The sequence below is a fragment of the Odontesthes bonariensis genome, chromosome 12, assembly GCF_027942865.1.
Source record: "Odontesthes bonariensis isolate fOdoBon6 chromosome 12, fOdoBon6.hap1, whole genome shotgun sequence".
NCBI classification, from domain to species: Eukaryota; Metazoa; Chordata; class Actinopteri; order Atheriniformes; family Atherinopsidae; genus Odontesthes; species Odontesthes bonariensis.
The window spans coordinates 33,642,300-33,670,285 of NC_134517.1; the positions used below are offsets into that span (position 1 = coordinate 33,642,300).

The 27,986-nt window shown below is 39.1% G+C and overlaps 1 protein-coding gene across 4 annotated transcripts in view; it reads left to right on the forward strand.

Annotated features, from left to right (window-relative positions):
• lrp1bb (low density lipoprotein receptor-related protein 1Bb) overlaps positions 1 to 27,986 on the forward strand; it is a 280,141-nt gene that overhangs the window by 197,400 nt on the left and 54,755 nt on the right. For all 4 annotated transcript variants that reach the window (XM_075480193.1, XM_075480195.1, XM_075480196.1 and 1 more), the window contains exons 36-53: positions 2,395 to 2,529; positions 2,859 to 2,988; positions 4,263 to 4,389; positions 4,547 to 4,698; positions 6,614 to 6,738; positions 6,937 to 7,308; positions 11,494 to 11,683; positions 13,563 to 13,767; positions 16,398 to 16,590; positions 18,250 to 18,375; positions 20,161 to 20,289; positions 20,452 to 20,571; positions 21,358 to 21,471; positions 21,663 to 21,812; positions 22,011 to 22,133; positions 26,163 to 26,282; positions 27,150 to 27,278; positions 27,689 to 27,811. In XM_075480193.1, coding sequence (XP_075336308.1) covers positions 2,395 to 2,529; positions 2,859 to 2,988; positions 4,263 to 4,389; positions 4,547 to 4,698; positions 6,614 to 6,738; positions 6,937 to 7,308; positions 11,494 to 11,683; positions 13,563 to 13,767; positions 16,398 to 16,590; positions 18,250 to 18,375; positions 20,161 to 20,289; positions 20,452 to 20,571; positions 21,358 to 21,471; positions 21,663 to 21,812; positions 22,011 to 22,133; positions 26,163 to 26,282; positions 27,150 to 27,278; positions 27,689 to 27,811 — 2,763 coding nt within the window. The remainder of the gene's footprint in view (positions 1 to 2,394; positions 2,530 to 2,858; positions 2,989 to 4,262; positions 4,390 to 4,546; positions 4,699 to 6,613; positions 6,739 to 6,936; positions 7,309 to 11,493; positions 11,684 to 13,562; positions 13,768 to 16,397; positions 16,591 to 18,249; positions 18,376 to 20,160; positions 20,290 to 20,451; positions 20,572 to 21,357; positions 21,472 to 21,662; positions 21,813 to 22,010; positions 22,134 to 26,162; positions 26,283 to 27,149; positions 27,279 to 27,688; positions 27,812 to 27,986) is intronic.

Sequence of the window (27,986 nt, forward strand, 5' to 3'; positions counted from 1 at the left end):
AAAGAGTCATAAGTTCACATTTCGGAGCAACCTCTGCATTAGCAATGTCAAACTATTTCCTCAGAAAATCTCTGAAACAATCCTTATCCAAAGCAATTCACAAGATATATCAATGAAGGTACTCTAGTGGTACTTGTGCCTTTGAACAAAAACAAAAAAAGTGGAAAGGAGATTGGACATTGAGAAACTACATACACACTGACTTGCATATAATGAAGATTTGTAGTCCTTCATTCATAAAAAATCAGCAGATAAAAATTGCCTGTTTGCGTCCACATGTACTCTGTATTTCAGTATAGATTGATAAAAACCGTTGCAAAGGATTGTTCATCTTGTGAACGAAGTTGCTGAGACTGATTTAATATAACTAACTAACCAACTCCATGTGGCACAGACCTGCAGACCTTACTGCTGACTGTTACCCCATGATGAGAGAAAACAATGCCAGAGCACTGTCCACAGCCGTGAGTGGGGATGAAATTATGTTAACGACACTGGGACATTGTTTTTGAATTTTTCAAATGCTGCATTTCACTGCTGTGAATATCAGAGTGGAAATTTTGTTTACTTATTGTAGTCAGTTATTACGTCAGTAGATAAAGCTGAATTTTAGCCAGAACTATTTGCATCACAGCAAGAGTTTGAAGATCCTTTAGTTCTTACTACTTTGGATCTTAGTCAAACACTGTTGGATAAATGATGGTATTTGGTAAGACAGGTCTACGTCTGCTGCTCAGAGGATGAATAATAATGACTTGGCCGACTCTAACAACACCATTGGCCCATATTTTTACAGTAAAATATTACAACATGAACACATAAGCGATGAAGGCTAATTTTACTACAGATATTCGAGCGTCTCAGAAAATTAATCCTACAGTGGCAGGTCACATCTAAAGGTGAACAATTTCCTGGGGTCATAATGAAATGTCTGGGGCATCTTTTGGTCAAAATAACACAGGAAGACAGTACAGCAGCTCCTTTTTTCACACATTATTTTATATTTCTATTCAAGGATCATTTCTGGGGAATGTGGAGTGACCAACTCCACTCCACTCCTCCCCCCTCTTCCTCTTCCTCAGCCCAATAGCTCAGATCACACATACACACCAAATTGATAGAAAAATATTTGGTTGGCAAATTATTCTCAAATACTTACATTTCACTTGTCTGTAATTTTACCATGCACAGCTGGTTCTTCTTTAAGGCACAGTCATGTGTTGAACTAGCCAGAGTTGTGAAAACATACACCACAGAAAATAATTGCTGTCCAGTTAATAATTCTATTGAGAACTCCTCCACCATAAACTCTGGACTTCACTGTTGTTCCATTCCTCTGCGTTTTGTTTACCTTTTTAGCGGCTAGCATTTAGAACTTATGTAGCTTATATTCCACCAATATTTGTTTCTGAAACAGCTTTTTCTTTCGCTGGACTGATGGTACTTTTTGTGAGAAACGGGAAATTTGATTTTCTAAATTTTGTCAAGTAAAAAAATTCAAATAAAGAATGCCAATTGTTATTAGTGAGATTACCTTGTCAGAATGTATATCATTAAACAAAGCATTATATGGTCATTTATTGTTTTTCAGTTAAGTAAACTACATAACAATTGATGAAGCAAGAGCAAAAAAGTGTCCATTTCAAACTTGTGATGTACAGTGAAAGCAGCATGTTCTGAGGTTGAAACTAGGTGGGGATTATGAAAGAATGAGCTGGATGACCTTGTAAGATGATACATGTCTTCCCTGCAAATCCGAATAAATCAACGCTAAGAAATAAAAATGCCTTACGTGTCCATCCAGGACAGGTGAACATGCAAATGAAGTGCTGAGCCAATCCAGGAGCCTCACCTAATAACATGCACATTGCATTTGCATATTGTTTTAGAAGCCAGGTTGCCAGAGCAGAACAGATTAAACCTCTGCGGCTGTACTCTGTCATATGTCATCTTTGTTTTAGCAGAGTGTGAATGCAGCCAGAACAAAATAGTACAATGAAACATATAATGCTATCTAAGCTCTTAACAATATATAGTCAAACTGACTGACTCACTCAAGAGTGCACTCAAAACAATATTCAATATACTTTTGTTATGGAGCTATAAAATCCTAAAGGCCAATAACAGTTTAACCAACATCATGTTTTGTATTAAGCAATTTAATGTAAAATATGGCCAAGATTCATGTCTCCTGTCCATGTATTGTATGTCAACAAAGCGCTGTTCTTTAACTTGGGAGCTTTATAGTACCCCACAACATCTGGTGAAATGGACCGTGCTGCAGTAAAATGTGGTTTCACAAGCTGACTTATTCAAGAGCATAAATACTTATGTGGCAACGTCATTCATCAATCCCATTTTCTCTTGCCATTAACGGTATGGTGCAATTTACAGGAAATGACACAGTGTACTGGACAGACATGGGGCTGAACAGAATATCTTGTGCCAAACGTGATCAGACCTGGAGGGAAGACATCATAACTACAGGCATCAGTCGAGTGGAAGGCATAGCTGTTGACTGGATTGCAGGTTGGTATTGTGACTCCTCAGGCCCTGGAATTACTACTAAAAGCTGTCAAGTTGCTATTGATTGTTGAAAATTCTCAATTTAGGAACAATGCCTCTTGTTGTGGCAGTGGGTAGAGGTCTTGCTTTGATCTGGACTGCCAAAAAACATTCAGCTTCTAACAGAACGAGATAAACTATACACACTGTAAAATCATTTATAGCACAGATACACACACAACATTCCTTTTGATGTAATGTATGGTTAAATTTATGAGAGAAATCTTGTTTCTTAAAGGATCAATAAACCTCTACTGTATTTACCCAGCTTACTATCTGTTCTCTCTACACAGGAAACCTGTATTGGACAGACCATGGTTTCAATCTGATAGAAGTCTCACGTTTGGATGGTGCATATCGCTCAGTGGTCATATCTGAGGGACTAGATCAGCCTAGAGCCATTGCTGTTCATCCACAGAAGGGGTGAGAAATGTCCTTGTGTTTTCCTATTTTTCCTTTGCTCTATCAGCGCTCTATAATCAGTGGCATCCCCTTGTCTTTAAAAGCTTTTACAGTGCTTTAGACAGAGGAAATGTTTAATCTATTTGTCTACAGGAACTCTGATATCATGATGTGTCGCAAGCAAAAACACAAAAGGCAAACAGAATTTTCCAATATTAGTTTTTCACACAATCCTTTATCGAGCACTCCGGTAAACACTTGGTAATTCACACAATTATCCAGTCAGCCAATTGTGCCAGTTTACAGTGAATGTAATCATACAGATATAGCTTCAGCTGTTCAGTTACTACGACTCTTGGTGCAGATGGTCTTGGCTGAGTGTATTTAAAAACTCCATCAAAATGACTTACTGGAGTTTTCACACGCAACATTGAAATTAGGGGTGTGGCAATCTGCAGCTAATGGTGATAACTGGGGTATTAAAATGATGAAGGAACAATATTGTGTTGATAGTTCACAAATGATGGTATCATTCTTATCAACCCCATCATCGCTCTCAGCTGATGTAAAAAATTATTGATTACTCTGGAACTATTTATGCTGTTGCTTACCCACAGAGAGCACAGCACATTGAACTTTAGGATGGATAAACCACAACAACGAAAAACTCAGTCCAGTTTCCTTCATCACACAAGAACAACAATCTGAGGCTGCACTTTGAATAGTTTCACCAAAACTTGATAACTGTGAACTGGAAACTTGCTTGCTTGGTCTGATGAGTCATCCTACTGAGGTACACAGATGGTACATGTAGATTCTGCATCAACAGCATGAATACATGGACCCAGCATGCCCTTTTCCATCAGTTCATTCCGGTGACGGGGTGGGGGTATTCCTGTTTGGATGTTTTCTTGGAACACGTTCCCCCCATTAGAACCAGCTAACCATTATTTTTATACAATTTCTAAAGATGACTTCTGACAGTTTGCATCCATATAATGTCACAATTTACCATCTTCTCATGGTTACTTACTGAATGATAACCCACAACGCAAAGTCTTGTCATGAGAAAACTTTCTGGAACATGGTGAATGAGTTCAGTGTTATATAATGTATAATAATGTATAATATAATGTGTTTCTATAATTTGGGTCAGATCATTGCACAATGAGTGACAACTGAAAGTTGTTGCTTTTTTGTTGCATTGTTTTCTTGTTTGTTTCTTAAAAGCAGTACAAGTCAACAAAATCCGGTGCAGAGTTCACACTGTTTTGGCTTCTTATCATGCTTGACAGGTATCTCTTCTGGACTGAGTGGGGACATAATCCCTGCATTGGCCGCTCTCGTTTGGATGGATCCGACCAAGTTAGCCTGGTTAACTCGGGCATCATGTGGCCTAATGGCATCTCCATAGACTATGAGGTACAGTTGCACACAGATTCACCACCGTCGCCTTTAGCCTAATCCACTTCCACTCTTATGTTGTACTTCCTATTTCACCCTACTCTTTTGTGGCTGAAATATGACTATGACCATATAGACTCTGTTTTTGATATGCATTTTTTAAATTACTTTGCAGGAAAATGCATTATATTGGTGCGACGCACGCACAGATAAGATCGAGAGGATCAACCTTGAAACAGGTGAGAGCCGGGAGATTGTACTGTCAGCGGCCAACGTAGACCTGTTTTCAGTGGCTGTGTTTGGGCCTTACATCTACTGGTCTGACAGGTAATTTATTATTTTCTTCAATGCACACACATGCACTGGTCTGTAGAAAAACTTCACATTAACCTTTCCCAACAAAGGTTCCATGTGAAAATATTAAGAGAAGCTATTCTTCCTAGCGAGAGTCACCATCTATTTTTGTAAATATTGACAAAACTCTTTTCTAAAGCCAATTATAGAACCTTATTTACTTCTGTTTTTATCAAATTGATTTCTTGATGCAATTTTAAACATAACTTGTCTTAAACTATTGGTTGAAAATAGTGATTAAATACAGCTGTACTCAAGCTGTCACAAGTTATCTAACAACTGATGATTACAGTCATGGATTTTGCTTTAGCATTGTTAAATACAAACCCCGATTCCAAAGAAATTTGTGATGCTGAATGAAATGTAAATTTGACAGAATTCTATTATCTGCCAATCTCATAAACCAATATTTTCCAATCATATCAAATGCTGAAGCCTTAGACATTTGCTTGTTTCATGAAAAATTGCAGCTCATCTTAAGTTTGATTGTAGCAAGATGTCTCAAAAAAGTTAGGACAAGGGCAACAGAAGTTGGAAAAGTAAGTAGTTATTGAAAAGAAGCAGTCGATGAACATGTTGCAACTAAGGTAGCAAGTACTGTAACATGATTGGGTATCAAAAGATACGGGAGGTTTAAAGGTAGGGTAGGAGATCCTGGATTTTGAGTCCAGCGAAGCTGCATTTTGAAAATACACAGGTAAAAAGTCCCAACCCTTTTCTTCACTTTTCCCCCGAAGGCACGCCTCTAGAGTACATGAACGCGCACGAGCACGAAGGTGCACGAGCGCTGTTCTGACAGCAAGCATCGATCGTTGCCGTATTTAGTATTTAGTATTTAGTTTATGCTAACTATACGTTTAATAATGCTAGGTGCTAGCCAAGCTGGCTCTAGTTTAGCTTCCTGCCAAGCTTCTGGACGTTCACGGAGCAGGGCGTGCACAGGGAGAAGGAGGGGGAGGGAGGAGCAGATTGCAGTTTGATAGACGGCATCAGTTTTTCCTAGATTGTACGTTCTAGAGGCCACTAAAACTTTTCATATTTGTGTCAAAACTTTTAATTAATTGGTTGCAATGGGGGTGTGAAGAGTATTTCAAGCAATATGTAAAAAAATGTTACAGAAAAAGATCCCCTACCCATCCTTTAACGGCAGAGGCTCAGCAATCTGTAAAAAATAACTTTACAAATTGCTCAATGTAAAATCATGAAGTCTTTCAATATTTCATCACCTATAGTAAATCATTTCATCAGAAGATTCAGAGAATCTGGAATCTCTGTGCGCAATAAACAGGGCTACAAGTCAGTAATGGATGTATGTCAGTTCTTAGGCCCTCGGGCTGCACTGGATTAAAAACAGATATGATTCCGTCATGGAATTTGCTGCTTGGGCTCAGGAATACTACCAGAAATTGTTTTCTGTGAGCACAGTTCAGTGCCAACTACAAATGTAGGGTGAATCTCTATCATGCAAAGAAGAAGCCATATGTTGACATGATTTAGAAACCCTTCTGTCTTCTGTGGGCCACCGCTACTTCAAGAAGAACTAGGATGAAATGGAAAACAGCTCTGTTCTTTAAATAATTCAAAAGGCATGGATGTTACATCTTTTGGACTAAAGAGGAGAGAGAACATCCATCATGTTATCAGCACTCAGTTCAAAAGCCTGTATCTTTGATAGTATGGGGGTATTGTGAATAAATATTGGTTTGTATGATTTTTTTGCAAATCATTGCATTCTTTTCTTATTTACATTTTACATTGTCCAAACTTTTTTGGAAATGGGTGTGGAAGGATCATTCTTTGGAGTATGTCAGGGTCAGTCCAAACTTAGTAGCCCTTCTCTATGAACTTGCATCTGTCACATGTTCCTTTCTCCTCTGGGGGGATCCAGGGCCCACTCCAACGGTTCAATCCGACGGGGTTTGAAGACCGATACCAGTGAGGCTGTAACCATGAGGAGTGGCCTTGGGGTAAATTTAAAGGATGTGACAGTCTTTAATAGAGGCAGAGAAAAAGGTAAGTTTCAACTTTACAGTGCGATCCATTCCCGTTGTGAACGTTATTGTTGTTGTTGTGCCCTTGCATTTGAATTCAAATATGTGTCATTGATGGGGCATGTTTGGTTTTTTGCCTGTCATCTATTGTCAGGGCAAATAAAAGCACAAAGCAGGAATTTAGGCAAATAGGTAACTGAACATGTGTTGTGATTCAAAGGCACCAACCCCTGTGCCAGGAGCAATGGAGGCTGCCAGCAGCTGTGCTTCCACCTGGGCAGTGGCCGCCGGACCTGCTCCTGTGCTCACGGCCGCTTGGCAGACGATGGTTTTGCCTGTGAGCGCTATGAAGGTTATCTGCTCTACTCGGAAAGGACTATACTGAAAAGCATCCACCTTTCAGATGAAAATGACTTAAACTCACCCGTTCAGCCTTTTGAAAATCCTGCATTTTTCAAGAATGTCATAGCGCTGGCCTTTGACTATAGTCAGAGCACAGCTGGGACCAACCGCATCTTTTTCAGTGATATCCATTTTGGAAATATCCAGATTATTAATGATGACTGGACAGGACGATCTATTATCGCAGAAAGTAAGTACATTTCATGTTGCATTACATTAAATGCTTTTCCATTTTACGTTGTTGTCATACAACCCATTGTGGATCTCCTCCTGCAAATGTGCTCTTTGGACACATATACACTTCTTAATCAAAATTCTAGAGCTTTAGATTTTCTACAGTGTGATATATCCATGTTGTTTGGTGGAGAGCTAGTAGAATTAGTTCTATAATGTTTATACTTGTGTTTCAAGTGTGTTTTCAGCCATCCATTTAATTGGTCTGCCATTAAAAGATATCATGCTTCATTTTTAGTTTATACGCCTGTCTCGATGACTGGTCGTCAAGCTTTTTTCCTGAAAGAATGGAAAAGTAGAGGTTCAACAATCATAGTTCTTCTGAAAAGTAAAAGTACTGTCTGTATCAGTAAAACAAGACTTCACTGAATCCAGAAGCATGTTCCTGTGGTGAGTAAATCTACGTGGAAAGATGCACCGGACTGTGTCATCTGCAGTGGAAATGATCAAGGTTCCCGTTATGACATTTTTTCCAACTCTGTATTTTAGTGTGGAAATGAAGACTATCTTTGCACCGCATAATTGAATGAATAAGAGTGAATGTGTCCACGAGGTATGCTGCCTTAATCGCTTTCAAGATTAATTTAATTTCCTGCAGTCCCACAAAACACAACCAACGTGTCGGTGTGTTACATCAGCGCTTGATGCCTTGTGATCCAGTAACTGTGTTGAGATCAGATTTGACAAAAATTCGATTTGCTCATGTACAAATCTAATACGGATAAGGATAAGATAAGATTAGATCTGTGAAGTGGAGATTCCGCACACCTCCTGTGATCTTTAGACCTTTTGTTGAGAACCACCGATTTAATTGGTGCTTTAACGTTCAGGTTTCTTTATTACTTTGGCCAGACAACTCTACACTGTATCTTAACACCTGTTTTTCAAGTCATCTTTATCTAACTGTGTGAAAGTCACTTGCCCTCATGGTGAACTTTGAGACTGCCAACATTTTACTAATGAACTGTGGGCAATGTAGCTGACCATATCTGACAGACACCGATCCAAGACTTAAGTTCCCTTTGCTGGCATACTGCTCCTCCCACGGGAATTGTGTAAGACAGGGTGCAAGTTTGACTTCAGTTTTATTAAAAGCCCAACTTTGTTGCTCTTAAGCATTAATTTCATCTGTCTTGGTTTATGTCAAGAGTGATACTTCCTCTTCCCCTCCATTTTCCCGTCCTTTTACTCATTTCAAAGGCCATTTAATTTGAAGTCCTTATTGCACATTACCCATATTTTTAATCTTACTGCTTACAACTACCACAAATTGAACAAGGACCAATCCCTTTGTATTACTCTCCAAAGCTCAGTCAGTTCTGTCTTCATAAGCATGACTGGAGTCGGATGAACAGCAAAAGTGTCTGCTCTGCACAGCTAGCATCCTCTGTCATTCTGTGAAGTTTCCACAGGGAGCAGAGCTCAGCACCTTCCCACTCCCTCCTCATGCTGCGAGACTGGCAGAGTGTTACTGATCCACTCTCGCCCATCCCCCAACCCATCCTCCACACTCCTGCTGTGGGAGCTTTCTGCTTATTTATTTATCTTCTAGAAATGAACAGGCGTTATCAAGAACCATCTGTCATGAGTGTAAGTGTCCTTCACGCCTTAATACTTGTGAAATGCAAAATGAAAGTGGTCCAAGGATTTCATATGTGTGCAATTTAAGTGTCCGCAATGCATGTTGATTTCATATTCCTTTAAGAATGCCACCACATTGTTTGCATGCAACTACCTTGCGTTAAATATGGCAGCATATCATGACCTCTCTCGATCCTTATAACAGTATTTGGGGTTAATTCAAGGCAGCACATCTACAGTATCTGGTCTTTACTTGTTTTGATGGGATCAAACACTTCAGGCAGCATCTAACCCTGAACTGTGTAGAAAATCAAGTCTGTGTTATTTTTTCTACTTAAAGTTTCTCCCTGAATCCCGTCATTGAGAAAAGGTGAAGATGTTAATCATCCATATTTCCCTAATTAAACCCTGTGTCCCCCATTAATTACTCCCTTGCCTGGCCAACAATTTGCGAGAAACTCCAAGCTGCCAGACGGCTTTTATTGCAAACTATTAATTAGTTGTCGACTGACTCAGGCAGAGACTTAAGTATTCTAGAGTATGGTTTATTAGTTTTTAGATACAGGGTTACAGCCAAATTATCTAACATCGGCCACATGTTCACTTTTCAGACAAATTGGACACTGCATTGATGGATGAGCATGTGTGCAAAAAGGGGGATCAGGAAGGATCTGACGTGCCCAATGTCGGCCACAGATGTTATGTGAATACCAAGACACTGTTGAATTTACATTTTAATTGTTTACTTTTTATTTCCTGACAGTACCAATGTTGGAGTTTCAACCAAATTTTTTTGGCCTTACAAAATGTGTTTCTCTGCTAAAAGAGCGTCCCTGGTTTTATCATACAATAAGCAGATATGTTTGCACATTCATGGGTCACACATGAACAAATACTCATAAAAACATGGTTTGTGCAGGCAATCATTCCAAAGCTCGAGCTAAACCAATTGCTTCTTGACGGATATTAGCCAGGGGTCTGCTTTAGTGCGACTTTTTATGATATTTAATATGAGAGCTGCATCGGGGAAGAAACTAAACTTTGTTTACTTCTTTCCTGAGAAATTGTATTTTCCTTCATTAGCTTTTGTGGACTCTTCAGCTTTCCAGGGGTTCTATTGCTTACAGAATAAGTTTGTAATGAGAGTTTATTTCCTTTGAAATTTTCTTTTTTTTTCCTGCATGATTTCAACATTTTCTCATGATCCGAGGTCATCTTCATTTTTCTCTGCCAGAACATAATGAAGAAACAATGCCTTGGTCATAAGCATCCAGAAATGCCCCATCATATTTCAAAATGACATGGCATCTCAGCATTACTGTTAGTCAGGCCTTTCTGCTCCAGACTCATCCCTGTGCATTACAGAAATGATAAATCTCATTTTAAATAGGTAATTATGAAAAAAGGTAAACCACAGTGACTAATCAAACATGACTATGGACAAATTATCTGTCAGTGATCATCGTCTCTCTCTGGAGGTTTCCTCTCTGTCAATCACATCCATGCAATATCATGGGAGGCTCCAAAGGCCTTATCTTATTCAGTGTTTAGGAAATTGGTTTGCCATGAAAACACACTCTGTTCCCGTGTGACTGCTGCATCAACAAATAGCTGTCTGTCCAGTGTAGTGAGGCATGAAGTAATTTCCCTGTCAGTCATCAATGAAAAACCGACGCAGTTTTAACACAATTGGGGCCCGCCATATGTTGCATCCAAAAACAATGTATTTCAGCTACATCCACAATGGGCAGATTTGAGTTTAGTAGACCCAGATGACAGTGACAGCAGCAGATACTTGAAAATCTTCAATAAAAATTCAAATGCAAGTACTCAACATGGTATTAATCAAAGAGAATTGGTTTAATGATCCCAGAGGAAATTGCTCAACTGCATCAGTTGCATCAGAAATTGCTCAAATGCCATGCATCCCAGGTGCAAATATTTCATTTTTCCCCATATGGCAATTTACTTGCAGGTTACTTAACACATTTCATTATTCTAAATATGTGTATATTCCTGGAACTCACTTTGAAGCAGCTGGTGGAAAAAAATACATTTACGGAGGTTGTAGTGACATACAGTGGCCAAGTTGCAGATTGCAGCCAACTGAGCATCCCAGTTTTGTATGAGAAACTACAGTGTTCTGCTAAAAATGAGCAGAATACAGAAGTCCCTTTCTTGTACCACTGAGCATAGTCAAAGCGTAATGCCAAGATTTTCAATTTAAAGAGATATTCAAATGGAAAATAATTATTATTATGTTTTGGTTGTCACGTTGACGACAGTTGCTCTCACTCACCCTTATATCCTGATATGAATCTACCTGATAAACAAATATTATGACTCATTACATTACTTCAGCATTACTTTTAATATTGTTGTTTTACGGCAATATCTCCTTTACTTTGGTAAAGGATGATCCATTGCATCCTATGCTAAACAAGATAACAAAGGAAGTAGTTAATTACCCTTCTTTAGAAAATAAAGAATTCAATCAGCTCTTATCATGGTTGTCAATAAGGAAGTTTACTAGGGTGATTTATTGTGTCTCTTCTCTTAGATGTGGGTTCAGTGGAAGGACTGGCTTACCACCGGGCTTGGGACACCTTGTACTGGACCACCTCCACTACATCTACTATCACCAGACAAACTGTTGACCAGAAACGAACGGGTGCCTTTCAAAGGCAAGCTGTTGTCACTCTCTCGGAGGAAGACCACCCACATGCGCTGACCCTCGATGAGTGTCAGAAGTAAGTCATGCATATTTGTTCTCCTTGTGCCGTTGCTCTGTATCAAAATGCATCTTCTTCGTTTTCTCTAAATTATTGTACGGGTGACTTAATGCCATAATGCCTGCACCTTCATGGACCTGGACCTTTGACACTGTGACTCATCATTATGAAATAAAGCTCATTCCAGTTCATGGCTCAAGGGGTTTCAATGTGTAACAATTCACAATACCAAATTTCTGTTTATTAATGATAGTCACAAAAAACACAGAGAAGCTCGTTTTTGTTGCAAAAGCATTTAGTGGATAACAACTGTAATTTTCTGCTTTCAGATTTTCTACAAAAACATTAAAAAATAAAATAGACTGAAAACATCAGGTTGTCGCTGAAGCATTAATACATCACATTACTGCTGTTTCAAAATTCGTCCTCTGGCCATCTATTAGTGGAAAGACAAATTTTAAGATCCTCATGCCTGTCTGTAATCTATTCAAAGACTGTTTTGTTGATATGCTGCCAACATATTCCGAAGGAAACTCTTTCAGATCCTTATATTGTCTGCTGCTCACAAAAATGCAGACAGTGTAAGAAAACAATTGAGACATTAAGTCTGTGCTGGCCCTCCTTTTAGCCTCCCCTCCACCAAGAGTGTATATTAATTCACTCCCATGTTATTGTGAATCAGTTTTGCTTTTTGATGGAAAGTTGTTTTTCAAGGGAACTGTAAACCAAATCCTTGAAAAGGTTATGGATCATGTGATAGAATAATCACTGTTTTATAGAGCATTTTTACACTTCAGGTGTAAGTATTTTTCAGTAGCTGTAAGCAGCACCCATAGCTTCCCATGTTCCCAGTTTAACAGTTACATTTGTTAACCTGTTAAGAAAAAAAGGGAGGGGTGGGGCTTTGGGAAAATGTGTCTTGTGATGTTAAAACAAGTAACACATCAGTATTTCTGTTAAGTCAGTTGAGATTTTCATGAATATAAAAATGTTACTCTTAGCAGTCTGGAAAGAGTAGGTATCATGCTTCTCCTGCACTAGTAGCTAAATTAATTTCTTGACCTGACACTGTCCTTGGTTGGCAGCTTGGCACCATATCCATCCCACTCCAGAATCGCAGTCTGATAATTAGAATTCAAACTCAGTTGATTAATTAGTAGCCCCTGGTTGTGACTTCTGACCTAAATCTTTATTATCGTGTTAAAGTGAACTTCCATGACTTCATTACGTTATGATATGTGAGCCTAGAGTTAGGATAAGCCTTTTTTTTTTTTAGAATACTTTGTGTGGATTTAAAATGTGGTCCATCTGCGCTGCAATTCCAAACAAATAAAGATATAAATCTTTCATTTGTTTATTCTGCTTCTATTATCTGTTTCTCATATTCTCTCACAGAAGAATGAACATAGACTAGTTTTATCTCGCAACCTGTGATGCTTATCAGTTTAATTTAATTGAAACAGAGCTAGAGTTTCATCAGTGATGAGCTCCTCCAGGGCAAATAAAAGAAGCCACTAAGGTCCTGTCTGCTACTGGATGATGTAGATAATCTACATAAATAACTGCATAAATTACCAGAAATTTAATTCACTGGTGAACAATGTTCCTATTGACTGGCATCTCTTTTGCCTGAATTCCCTGAGTATTGCTGCTCCGATAAAAAGCCATTATCATGTTATCTGATTTAGTTGCATCTGACACATATTTGTTCTGTACTTGTTGTGCTGAGATGTTGTGAATCCGTAGAATTACTGAGATGAGGTAGCTCCTTTTCTTTTAGGGGATAAGGGGTGTCAGGTTAGAGCTACACACTAAGCCTACTTGCTGTTTATATGATGTGAAAGGAAATAAAGCACTGTGCTTGTTAGTAAATATTTGTCCTTTTTTTCCTATTCAGCCTGATGTTTTGGACCAACTGGAATGAGCAGAGGCCCAGCATCATGAGATCCACCTTAGCTGGCAAGAACATGAGGATTGTTGTCAGTTCTGACATCTTGACGCCCAATGGACTGACGATTGACCACAAAGCAGAGAAGCTGTATTTTTCAGATGGAAGCCTTGGCAAGATTGAGCGATGTGACTACGATGGCTCCAGCAGATATGTGAGTATGATGATAATGACCCCCTGTGTAAAAAAGGCATTAGTGTCGCTGCTGGGCTTAACTGATCAAAATTCAAGAATTTTGTGTAACATCCTCTGAAATTCCCCTAGTTAGGGTTTGGGGTTGGATATTAGTCATATCAGTTTTCTCAATCATACCATATTGGTGTGTTTTTGACTCATAGTATCCCACAGTGTGAATAACATTCACATAAACAAGAGTTTGATACGAACATTAATCCGGACAATTAACAATACCCTTTGATCAGTAGGGTTAAAAGTAATTGCTGATTCAATATTGTGGCTCTTCACAGTTATTCAACTGCCTATAGATCAATATCAAGCAATGATATCATAAGCAGAATTGTGCAAAATCATCAGTGAAAAGTAAAATCTACAAACGGTATCGCATGCGGTTCACATTTTGTGTACCGCCAACAAAAGTGTTTCAAAGTTTGTAAATTATTTCGTTTTCAATATTTCTTAAAGAATATTTTAAAATTCTCAACGAACGAAACAAACGTTCACTTTTTTTTTCTTGAAGATTGACTCTTCAATATTGGCCATTTGAGCGATTAAGCTAATTTTGTTCAAAAACTAAATCTTTCCCTGTTTCATGTGCCCAGGTTGGTTAGAAATTAATATAATTGCCACAGCCTCTGACAAGCCTATGTTCATTCTACTCTTTCTGATCCTTCAATATCTCCAAGAGCACCATAGGTGTGCCAGATGCTACTGTCCATGAAATGCAAAACTGCAGTTTGCTTAAGGTGCTTATTCCTGGATAGAATACTTTTTTTTTTCTTTCCCAGTTGAGTTCTTGGAATAAGATCCTCTGCACAGCAGATGGGATTTGAAAAACCTCTTGAAGTTTTGTCATTTCCTCTCTGAGGGCACAGATGGTTTCCTTTACCACAAAAGTACATTCTTGCTAAAGTAAATAAAACTCAGTGGGGGAAGTTCACATTTTGTCCATAAAAGTTTTATGCATAATGTATGACATCCCAAGCAGCTGTGTCTGGGGAATCTAGAAGATTACAGTATAAGACAGCTTTGCTATGGGTTCTACTCTTTACTTGACATGACCTGTGCATCTCAGCACATTGGCCCGTCTCAATTAGTTACCCCTATGTTTGATGAACAGGGTCAGCAGGCTCAAAATGTCCTCACCTTTGAGACCCCACCTGCCCTTGCTGAGGTCAAGTCCTGCTAATGAAGGCTTAGCAGTGAGACTGCTTTGAGCGCAGAATCTCCACTCCAATTAAAATGTGTAAATTAAACAGATAGCTGACTGTCAACTTCAGCCCATAAGCAAACTTTAGTATCAAAAGTCTTAAGACCAATGCATCCATTGGAGCTCTCTGTAAAGATGTAAGATTAAGGCCCATGGACACTTTCAAGAACATTGTTTAATTTCTCTTGACAGAGTCGTGTTTAAATTACCAAAAATTGCCAGTGGCTGCAGGATTTTAATTCCAAATAAGAACAGGCTTAGGCCCTAGAAGAAGAATGATAAAAGGCATGGCAAAGTAGCAGTTTTATAATAAGTCAAATTAATGTAAACTTCTGTGGGGGTAGTATCTTTTAGGTTCCGGCTACTCTTCCTCACTGCAGCAGCACCATTATATGCTGACAGAGTGCTTAGGGAGAAGAGCTGTTGCATGGCTCTCGCCTCTGTGCCGTTTTGGGAGCAGAGACCCCTGTCATTAATAATGGCAATGCTTCACCAACAGCAGTGTAGTAAATGATGAGGGTGGATGTCAGCAGCTTTAGCTGGAAAAATTGAGTAAAGGGAGCACAAGTTGAGAAATGTCTGGAAATGGTTGGTGACATTTGGATTCAGTGTCTATAGAAATTCCTTTAGGGATGTCTTTGTTGTCGCATAAAATGAGGCTCTTTAAAGTAATTAGTTAGGCATTTCTTCATTAAAATGTCATAGTCAAAAATCGTTGATGAGAGAGGGTGGTGACACTATATAAAATGTTTTCCCATTTACAGAAAACACGAGTTCAACATGGAGCTAATGTGTTCCTGGCTGTGAACAGAATTTCTCCCAAATCTAATTTAACTACCAATATGTTCTTCCCTACCCCATCTGGCGTTCACCTCTCTTCCTTTTTCTGTCTCTCACTTGCATGATGGCCAGTTGTTGCTTCCACATGCTGGGCTCCTTTAATCAACACCTGTCCTATTAATCCCGGTATGGCACAGGGCTAATGTGATGTCGCTTACAAGCCTGTCCCACTAATGGCTGAGAATACAGAGCTGTTGGTTCCCTGATCCTCCACACAACCCTGGAGATTCCCAAAAGGAGGCATCTGATGGATTCTTGCCTCACTGCCAATGGCACTGTCATTTACTCCCCCAACATCTGGGTTAAGCAGTCAAATTGGCGGCAGGGGCGATTTGCTGATTAATGAGTGGAGACATTATTTTCTACATTTATCCCTGCAGTTGTAATCAGAATTGTGTCTGTACACTCTCAAGCTTGATCTTGAAAAGATGTCAGCAAGGGGCTTGTGAATGGGAACATTAGAATAATAAATTGTATGCAGCTCTTTACGTTGCATCTGTATTATGTGTGTCATTTATTTGTGACCTAACTGGAGCACTCTGCTCTACACTTTTTAGGTCATAATTAAATCAGGACCTGGAAACTTCTATGGACTTGCCATTTATGCAGATTTCATCTACTGGTCGGACTGGGCCCGCAGAGCTGTGCTGCGAACAAACAAGTACACAGGTGGTGAAACCAAGGTGCTTCGAGCAGATATACCCCATCAGCCCATGGGGATTATTGCTGTGGCCAAGGATACCAACAACTGTGAGTTGGACTATGATGAACTATGATCAATGCAAACTTGTATCTGCAGTCATGTGAAACTGAAAGTAAGCCCTCTTTCAAATCTGAGGTTTTACACATCAGGATAAAATAAACAATCATCTGGTCCTCACCAGCTCTTAAAATTAGGTAAATATAGCCTCAGATCATTGAAAACACATGAATTATCACTTATTATCATTATTATAATTTTTTTTTTTAACACACTGATTCTGCATTCCAGCTTAGTTTTGTTGAATGTCATTATGTCATGTTTTGCTGTTCATCTGACACTGTATTTACTTAATTTGTAGATCAGACAGGACTAAATGATTTGTTTTTCATTTCCAGATATGTAAAACTTTGTGTCACAGTTTGCATCCTTTCCTCTTTGTTTTTTTAAATCTTCAAACAGTTTAAACCCAACTGACTTGATTTTCATTCGAATACCATTTTGAGGATACGATAAAGCTTAAACAAATTCGGCTGCTATCAGGATTAGATTGTAAGAACATTTGTTAATGAGAGATTTAAAGACACTTTTAACAGTAGCTCAAGGTTTAAAACACTGAAAACATTCAGTGCAACTTAATAGAATTGTATTTTTGTAAAAATAGATGAATACAATTTAAGTCAATCAAAAATATGTCATCTCGCTTGGACAGATGTAACTGCTGGTCACTAACTGATGGTAACATACATTTTTTTTCAAAGATACATCCCGATTTGACGTATTTCACTGTGGGTGATAAATTAAAGTTCTCTCATTTAGAATGGCTAAAAACTTAAGCCTCTGGGGTAATTAATAATAAAAAAGTAGCTTGTGTTATAAATAGTGACTCTTAAGTGTGGTATAAAGATTAATTTCCAAGTAGGACAAAGGGATTTGGGCTTAATCACATCCCACTGGTCAGACTCACATGCCAAGAGCAATTTGTTTCCTTGTTCAACTTGTTTTGAGAAATGATTGCATCCTATGACCTGAATGGGCACAGCTGCAAGTCTACAATAATATGCCATAATCAGAAATGGTGGCTATGAATATTAGTTTTTCCTTTTTGTTTTTTTACCTTGTTACCTTCTAATTTAATTTCCCTTGTCATGAATACCCTGACTATAAATAATCATACAATTAGGTTACCTTAGCTGCAGAAAGGATATGCTAGTGGGTTCTTATGAATGGCTCTCAAAACTCTCACTTAATTCTTTGTGCTCAATATCATGTTTCAAGGTCTCTTTTGCTATTTTTTTCTCTCTCAGGGTTAGGCAGGCTGCATCACCTATTGGCAGGACATATTTGATTTACTGCCAGATATCGAGATTCGAAAAGCAACAGCTTATTGCTAGATTTAGCCGTGATTTAGGGAGAAATATTCTTACCGATATTCAGCGGATGCAAATTACCCTCCTTAGACATTTTTACTGCTTATGATATAGGGTTTGGAATTCATTTTGAATATCACTCAGACATATGAGGTGCTAATGGATCAAAAAAGGCTGAGGCTAAGTGTGTCAAGCTGAATAATAAGTCACAAAATTTCTTCTGAAGATAACTTCAGGAATATATTGAAAAACCCAGACTGAATAAAAAGAGTCTGTTGTCCTGCAGATTGTTTAATTCCCCACTTCTGAATGCTTAACTCGTGCTTTTTGTCACTGAAGGTGAGCTGTCCCCATGCCGACACATGAATGGAGGCTGTGGTGACCTCTGCCTCCTGACCCTGCATGGGAGGGTCAATTGCTCTTGCCGTGGAGAACGTGTGCTGTTGGATGACAACAGATGTGTGTGTAAGTCAAGAGAAGCTTCAGACCTGTTCATATTGTGGCGATGTACAGCTAACCTTTTAAACATTCTGAGAACAACATATCGATTCTCAATTATATCCTTTACAGAGAAGATATTTTAAAGGGGAATACACAATATACCCTGTTTGACACAATTTATTGAGCCCTTAATGAAAGGTCTACAACATGGATTGTTTAAAATAGAGAAAGTAGTTCAAAAGTTGTTTTTGTGTGACAGAGCATACACTACCTAGTACCAACTTGCATTTGCCTCGTCTGCATTGCGACAATGGCCAGCTGGTATTGGTTCCTCTTTTTTACCTGTAGTTTTGTTGCAAGTCATGCGTTGACCTTAGAAGCGTTTATTGAAACACTGCACCGCGTGTGGGAAGGTTGATGCATGCACAGGTCCATCTGCTGATGAATACTTGAGTCAAAAATCATGTTGTAATTCCTCCATCGCATATCAGATCCATAAACCCTGGGTTTAAACATCTGCCCAATGCTCTGTGTTTGTTTACGGTAAAGTAAAAGAAAGAGTTGTTGCTACTTTTAGATAAAGTTTTAATTCACTTTAGCACTGGTGGAGTAATGGTGCATTTAAGACTGATTGAAAATCCAAATTTCTATCTTTAAAGAACGACAATTTGAGCTTGGATTCCCTTGTCGGGATATAAAACATAAAGTAAAGTACTGGTGGAGCATAATTAGCCATTTTTATTTCTTAACCTTTGGTGAGAATTTGTTGTTTACAGCAAAGCAAAAAGAAATAACTTTGAGTTTGATGTCCAAATCTATTGTATAAATGAACTACTAACTGAATGATATCATTGTGTTTTTTTCGGGTCTTGATGTGACATCAGACACCCGAATATATGCTCTGAAGCACTTTTTTTTTTTTTTTTCACATGTCCCTTTCAAAGGGTTTCTTTGGCTACATTTCTTCATGAAGTGTAAGCTGGTTTCTGTCTAACTTTTTTTTTTCTGTGATGTTTACATAAGCCTGTGATATCTTCGATTTGATTACTCTGTAAGTAACCACACACAAACAAGTATGACCAGCCGTTGGATCGTTGTCTTTCACAAAGCAGTTAAATTTTATCCCACGAGTCAAAGTCAGTAAATAGATACGGATAAACAAAGCTGTTGTGTTACTTTAAGTTTACGCCGACAGAAGAAAGAAAAACGTTGAAAGAAGAAGGATGGTTGCCACACGTACGGTGTGTTCTGGTTTCTAATTTGACATCAGTGGTTGAATTTGAAATGCAGAGTGCTAATAGACCATATGGTTAGAGGAGCTGATCAAATAGGGAACGTTTGGCTAGTCTCAACATGGCAACCGACTCATAGCTGGATGGTACTGTAGCTTTGGTGTCAAGGCAGAGGATGGCAGACTCTTTAACAACCAGATTCACCTCATTATTAAAGCAGGGAGAAGTTTAGTAACTTTCCAACTTGTGAAAGTGTATGTAGCAAAGCAGAGGGGATAACTGAGAGATAATTATTAATGGGTTATCAATGTATGCTTAAAGACTGTATGTTGGCATTTACTTCTAGATCAGTGTACAACTGTAGATCAAACAGTCATATCTGAAAATTCCACATATACCACAACCAGATTTAAGTTTAAGTTATTGAATGCCAGTATGAAATTCACAACTTCTGAGCCAAAGCTGAGTCGATGGAATATATGTACTCGGCCATGTATGTTGAAATGAAGCCTCTCATTTAACTAGTGTGTATAGAGTTTGTTTTGACAGCCATCAACCTCCCTATCCCCATCTGCAGCGGAGAACTCCTCATGCAACATTTACACTGAATTTGAGTGCGGGAATGGAGAGTGCATAAACTACCAGATGACCTGTGATGGAACAGCTCACTGCAAAGATAAATCAGATGAGAAGATGCAGTACTGTGGTAAGGCAAAATGAAATGATCTATATATATATGGAGGGAAATGTCAAGCATTGTGAATATGTTGCTTTAGAGTTGTTGTGAAATTAATTACTATTTAATTGCCTCGTATTTGGAAGGTATTTTAGTCATTTGTGATTCACTCACACAGTTCAATCTGTTCAGACAACAGGAACTGTCGGAGAGGATTTAGACCCTGCTACAACCAACGGTGCGTTGCCAGTAGTCGCTTCTGTGACGGGATCGATGACTGTGGGGATAACTCTGATGAAGCCTTCTGTAGCAGTGAGTTGCAGCCGTTTGATCTCCTTTTCTATCCCCTCTGCCTCTCAGGGCAGAATCCAGTCACACTAATGCTCATGTTAATGCAGCGCGCGAGGCCACATGCTGCGCTAAGCCTTCACTGTCTAATGAGCCCCAAGATCATAAGTAGTGTGCAAATTAAAAGAGACGCCCGACCAATACCTCTGGAAACTCCTTCTGCGGGTCTATACAATATATGGTGTTATTTCAATATTGCTAGAGGGATTTAATGGCTGATGGTATTTATGATGTGATTTTCCAGTTCTGGATATTTCCATGGTGTAATTGGTGATAGTGGGAAATTGTTGATGCACATAGATTCAGACCAAGCTGACTGGACCCACAAGGAGACAGCAGTAGGTTAATAATTAATGAGGACTTTCCAGCTCAGCAGTCGAAGTTTTCAGGAAGGCGTTTATCTCAGTATGGTGTGCCATTATCTGCCACTTTTCTTTTTTTTCAATGGGAAACCAACAAAGATATTTTCTATTACCATTACAACACTTAATTATTAGTAAGTTACACACTGATAAGAAAATTCTGTAATATTACATAAATTACGATTTGCTGCTGCACAGCACTAAAGGGGCATGCAGCTTTTATTGCACACGTATAAACACTGAATTTAAAAAAAAGAATCTTTCAGACTGCGTGCAATCAGAAGCTAATTTTCAGTCCTCCTAGAAAGAGGCTATGAATCATTGTGAGCCATACCTGCACTCTCTGTGCTTTGGAACATCCTTTTGAAATGCTAATTGTCTCCAACAGATGTCACATGTGGCTCATCAGAATTATCTTGCAAGGATGGGAACTGCGTACCTAGCTCAGCTTGGTGCAACCAGGTCATTGACTGTGCCGATGCCACAGATGAAAAAAACTGCAGTAAGTCCTTCAGTCTTTGCTTTGCGTTGCAGTCAAACTGAAAACATACACACAGCCTGATCTCTAGCAGATCAGATATATCCAGTCACTTGTTCATAACTTGGATCAGAATGAATCTCGGCTACACCTTTTGTGTTCATCTCCCCTACCTTTGTCATTGTGATAATGCATTTATTGTGTTTTGTATTCAGACCACACAGAATGCTCTCACTTTTACAAGCTGGGAGTGAAAGAAAAAGATTTCATCAGCTGCAACTCCACCTCCCTGTGCATCCACCCGTCATGGATCTGTGATGGTGCAAATGATTGCGGAGACTATGCTGACGAAACCAATTGCCAGGGTGAGCAGCGACAAAGACGCACACTTTGTCCGTGCTTTCAGGGGCACATCAAGAAATCCAGCTTCAATTAGAAAAGACTTAAGATGGCTGATGATTATGGCAGTGGAACAAGAGATTCACACAGAGCTTAGGAGAACATAATGACTTCATTCATCAAGAATGCCTACAAGACTGACTTGGTTTTGTTGTATGTTCCAGTTTCTCATGGGCAGAAGTGCGAGGAAGGCCACTTTGCTTGTCCAAGCGGGAACTGCATTTCTAGTGTTTGGCTGTGCGATGGCCAAAAAGACTGTGAAGATGGAGCAGATGAATTCCAGTGTGGTAGGGGAACATATTTTACCTCTCACGGAAGACCTTATTTAATCTTTAAGTTCCAAAGTGGTACCTTAATGCTACATTTGACTTTACTGAAATTAACAGACCCAGACAGCCTTCTGGTTTCTACAATGTGTTGGTTAATTAGTCACAGGTAAGGGGTGTAATTCTTTTTCAATGAGAGATCACAAAGAACTTGGTTTTTCACTGTTTACTGCTGGATGCGTGTGGCCTTACCATGCCATCATGATCAATATAGCCACACGTGCTCAAGAGTACCTTGGAGAACCATTTTCACTCAATACAGGCCAATGCTGTATCCAGCAATGTAACCTGGAAGTGTATTACACAAGGAGGAGGCCTCATTTCCAATGTGCCGAAGACAAGCTCGTCTCTCCATCTTTTACCTGCGTGGGAAAAACCAAAATAGTAAGACAATGATGAGAAAAAGCATCCAGTTAAAAGAAAAAGCCAGTGTCTGAGATGGTGTGGGGGTGCATCAGCATCCATGGCATGGATAGCTTGCATAAGTGTGGAATTACCATTGATGCAGTGGCATTTATTAGAATAATGAAGACGCATAGACAACCACTAAGGTGACATTCTATTCCAGGAGGTAGGTGGCTATTTGAGCAGGACAATGTGTTTGACTGGTCTGCTTGCAGTCCAGATTAGTCTCTTATTGAAAATGTATATCAGGCTATTAAGAGGAGAATCAGACAACAATGTCTTCCACAAATTTAACTATTCAGATGCATAGTTTAATTATGACAATATTAATGAACAATATTTTAAAACTCTGTACAGTTGTTTGCAATGTGAGGAAAAAGTAATGGAATGATGTTCCTACCAATCACAGACACTCACCCTCTCTATGCATTGTGATCAAAGCTCGCTTGTTCAGTGCTCTGGCAGCCAGCCGGGCCTCATGTACACATTTGTGCATGTCGTGACTTAGGGGAATTTAGAAGGAGGCACAAGGACAAGATGATTGTTGATCTTTCAGTCAAGTAAATAATTTTGAATTTGCTTTGCTTCCCCTCATTGTGTGTTTGAGATTCCTCAACGCAATGTTGCTGCATGTTTGTAAATCTAATTCTGACCCTGAAATCAGAGTGAGTCCGTTGAGGACAGACATTTTTCCACTTCTTCCCTTTGAATTATAATATACCGCACTTCCACTGCAACAAGTAATTAATGAGCCATCAGTCAGCGGAGAGGTTGTACTGAGTATGGAAATATGGGTTCAGCTGCAAAGTGGTGACATATGAGAGGATTACACATTACAATGCCACTCCTCTACTTCCTTCACCGGAGGCAGAGCATTCTTACTTATGCTTTAATGTATGCTAATGCATGCAGAACTCGCAATGATAAAGTTGAGATCTCTCCAATTAAACAGCAGGGCCATAATTAAGTCATGGTATTGATTAAAGTAATTTACCCTCAAAACCAACAGCTTGCACACATACCCGTTCACATGTCAGTGTGTTTGGCATCAAAGCAAAGTGACGTGGGTGCTATAATGTCGGTGGTCAGAGTTGCTGTTAAATTTCATCGCTGTCACAGACGTACCTGGTTATGAGATCTAATTAATTCGTCTACAAGCACACAGCGTGGGGGGGGCTTGCAACCTATATTCAAATTGTCAACCTATTGGTTTGCTCTTCTCATTGACTGTTTCGCATGATTAAAATGTAAGAACTCATTAAATAGCCTCTTCTGATTCTAATGAAACAACCTAGTTTGTGTGCACACTGAAAGAGTGTTCACAGTTTCAAAGGAGAGTCTAACGTTCATTTCAAGAGTCTGTACTTTAACTATGATTGTATAAAAAGATGGACACAGCATCTGCTGCTACATATGAGCAAATGAAGATGCCCCCCTCAGATAAAACTCAACTTTGAACACGTCCATAAGATCTTTATTCATGCCTTGAATCATCAGTGATGGTGGTTGAGGATTTCTGCTTTCTAAAGCTGTGGAGAACCAATGAAAGTCTCAAAAAGTAAGTCTTTATATGTATGTAGGTTATTTAGCCCATCTCAAAACCATACAACAATTTGCATGTACTGTGAGGAACAGATGAAATGAGAAGCTAGCCAGCTAAGGAGAAGTTTGCACAGGCTAGGTATAGGCTAAGAACAAAACGGAAACATGGCCATGCGAGGAAAAGTACAGTGCTGTAGTAGTGCTGCAAGTTCATGAAAATAACGCTCAGGACATGCATAAAAGCAAAAAGCTGGATGGATTCTGATATTAGTGTCCTCACTCATTTCCCAAAGCCATGTATGTATGATATATAACTGATACGATGTTCGAACGTATACTGATGTGGCACAAATTGGATTTGAAAATTGGAATTGACGATCTGATGTCTGTGTTCATGCCCCAAAAAGAGCTGATATGACTAATGTGTGTAAGAACAGCTGAACATCTAACCTGGCAAGAGTTCTTGTTTTTGTGTGCTATTTTTTTGCCTTTTAACCAGTCACGCCCCAGCAGTTTAAGACTGATGATGTAATCAAGAATAGGGCAACTAAAATGTGACTACAGAACTTATACGTCTTTGCTACCATTGAGAGTGTTTGTTTGATAATACAAATATGGTTTCCTCTTACTGCATAATTAACAAGCATCTTTGTTCACATTTAGCCACAAACAGAAGAAGAAAGCAGTTCAGTGCAATGCAATTTTCATGTGTAATGCTTTTTTGAGTTATCTGATTTATTTTATCATTTGCTCATGCATGTTGTTAGAGAGAAACAAAACACATGAACAGGATTCCCATTCCTTTATCTAGAAATATAATTTGGTCTGTGTGAAGTGATAACATTCTGTGCTTCCAGTGTGCCTGCACCAGAACTGATGTGAATTATGCAATAAATCTTTTAGAAGTTCTGAATAGCTTTTCCAGGACAAATAGACAATATTCCCATTCCACTGGGTTAATTATCATATAAAAAGCCACAGTCACCGATAATCTGACTGCGAAAGCAATGTGGTTTGCGGAAAATGTCATTATGTTTCCGAAATTTCAAATTCCACATCTGATTAGAGGAAACTGTCATTTTTCACTTCACAATGCATAAGGCATTCTTCAGCCGTGCAAAACACTATTGAAAATGAGACATGAAAGACTTCCTTTGATACATTTAATGTGCAGTAGACCTGCTATTTTGTTATACACTTGAAGCAGCTGTTCATATTTGAAGTGCAAATGTGGTATCACACTCAGAAAGTCTGGATAATCATGGTTTCCAGATTTAGCCATTTGATGGTTATAACATCCTTATCTTCCTTCCTAGTAGTATCAGTACACATGAAGCTGGTGTGATGTACAAAGTCTGACGGGAAGGAAAGGAACGCAGTGTGAGAGACCTCCTCCCTTGCTACCCCCCACCCTTAGCTGGATCCATAATTCCCCGTACTGTGTTCTGACCTGGAGCACACTTCCCCTCCCCTCTTTACATCTTATCAAAGCTTTGGCAGACTTAGCCCGGCCTGACATCTGAGAAAATGAGACCACAGAGCAACTCCCCATGGAGAGAAGGTGGCTCAGTGACACAAATTTGAAACAGCTTATGAATACTGTATATTCTCATTTTTTACAATAGCTTACCCACAGCAATCAACCAAGACAATGAAGTGTTGCCTTTGTCAGCATTCAGCTGTTTCTTGTCATTAGAACCCTGATGTTTGTTTAAAAAGAGAAAATTAATCTTCATACTGAAGTGTCTGGGTATGTGTAGATTATTTTTATTCCATTTCCAGTAAGCAGTAGATTCCTTTAGATTTCTTGTGAAATATTTTATTCTATGAGAGAAAAGATGAATAATACTCATCCTCGCCTTGTGTGGCAGTCAGTTTTTCCTGCTGCCATAATAAGCCAAGGGACAGTTAAGTTCCAGGCCACTTGTTGTGTTTTGATCAAAACTGCTCTGCCCCTTCTCCAGGTTTTGGTACAGCTGTTGTTTCCCCCCTCGCTTTGTTTGATTTATAGATTTGATATTCCTCTTCCACTGCCCTTTGCAGACTCGTCATGCTTGTGGAACCAGTTTGCCTGCTCGAAGAACAAGTGCATTGCAAAGCAATGGCTGTGCGATGGTGAGAACGACTGCGAGGACGGTCTTGACGAGAGCGTACAGATCTGCGGTTAGTGCCCTTTCAGATGTCATGAGGAATTTGCTGTTGATAAAAAAAAAAAAGGTCACATCCACTATATTACGTGTTATAGCTTCATGCATTCCTCTAGCAGAAGTGAAAATGAGGCTGTCTTAATGAGGCAACAAATGAGACTGCAGGCATTTCTGATAATTCGAGAGTACCGAGGCAAATAGATTTTTCATCACAGAGGCCCAAGAGGCATAGCTATTTCAATGGGCAAATGAGATGTATGTGTAATGAATTTTACAATAAAACAAAATGAAACCAGCCCCAATGAAGACAGAAATTGCTGTGAACATTGGTTGTATAATTTGACTGTAATGGAGTGTCAAAGAAATATTAATGAAACGGTCCAAAGGTTTCTAAAGGCGCAATTTTGTCAAAAGCGATATGTGCATTTTAGCTTTACATGCCCAACTGAACTGCTGTATTTACCTTTGTTTCTCAGCGCAGCCAATTTTTCTCCTGGTCTGTTTTGCCTTAAAAGGCAATCCTAAGATAAGGGCAAGTAATGCTGACGTACAGAATTCAGCTAAACAATTATTATTCATAAAAGCACATTTGTGTTAGCTCTCGAGAACTGCTGCATAGTGAAAAATAAAGTTTGTTTGTGGGTCATAAAGTGAAATAATTTCCGAGCCATAACCAAAACATTTATTATCTACTATATGCCTTGATTTATTGGAATTACTGGCATGTATTCATTGATACCAGAAGGTGGCATCTTGGAAAAACAACAACAAAAAAGAAAACATCTGCTTCAACTCCAAAACTCATCTTTTCTGTTTTGTGCACTTAACCCACTGTATTCCCAGGCCTTGGAAAGTAGATGATGTTGTCCTGTTTTCCTTCCAGGGACAGTAACTTGTGCTCCAGGGCTTTTCAGCTGCCCAGGGTCGTATGCCTGTGTTCCAAAACGCTGGCTCTGTGATGGGGAAAGGGACTGCCCTGATGGGAGTGATGAACTCGCTGCAGCTGGCTGTGGTAAACTAGTCTTCTAAAGCTTCTAGTTCAAAAACATTTTCTAAAAAAAACATATCACTGCTTGTTTTTACGTTATTTGTTCTTAGATGATGCATGATCACATCTGAGATATAACCAAAAACAAATTGTGCCAAAAACAAGAGAAAACGTGCTTATAGTGTAAAGTAGCAGATAATTAGACAATTGCAGGCTTTTGCACAAATGCTGCCGTCACTAAGTGGTGTAATCTAATCAGTGCTGTTTCTGCTTTGTATCAAGTCTACTTAGCAGTGGAAAAACTATGACTAAACACAGACCAGTGTATTAGCATGAAGTGAAATGTAATGCTCTTGGCATTCTGCATACCATATTAAGGAAGAAATGTTTATCCACTCATTAGCATTTGAATCCATTTTCTTTTCGTGCATCAGCACCCAACAACACATGTGATGACAGCTCGTTTCGCTGCCGCAACAAAGCGTGCATCCCCCAGCGATTCGTCTGCGACCACGATAACGACTGTGGAGATGGATCTGATGAGTCGGTGGAATGTGGCAAGTACATTTAGCTTGCCCCTTTGCTCTTAATATTCACCAGTGGTGCAAACAGATGCTCCCAATGAAAGCTGCACTTGGCAAGTTTGTAAAACAAAGTTTAGTAAGACAGCAGTGGGGAAACGATTTCCGGTTTGAAGGATGCATGACAGCTTTAGGGAATAATCTTAAGAGA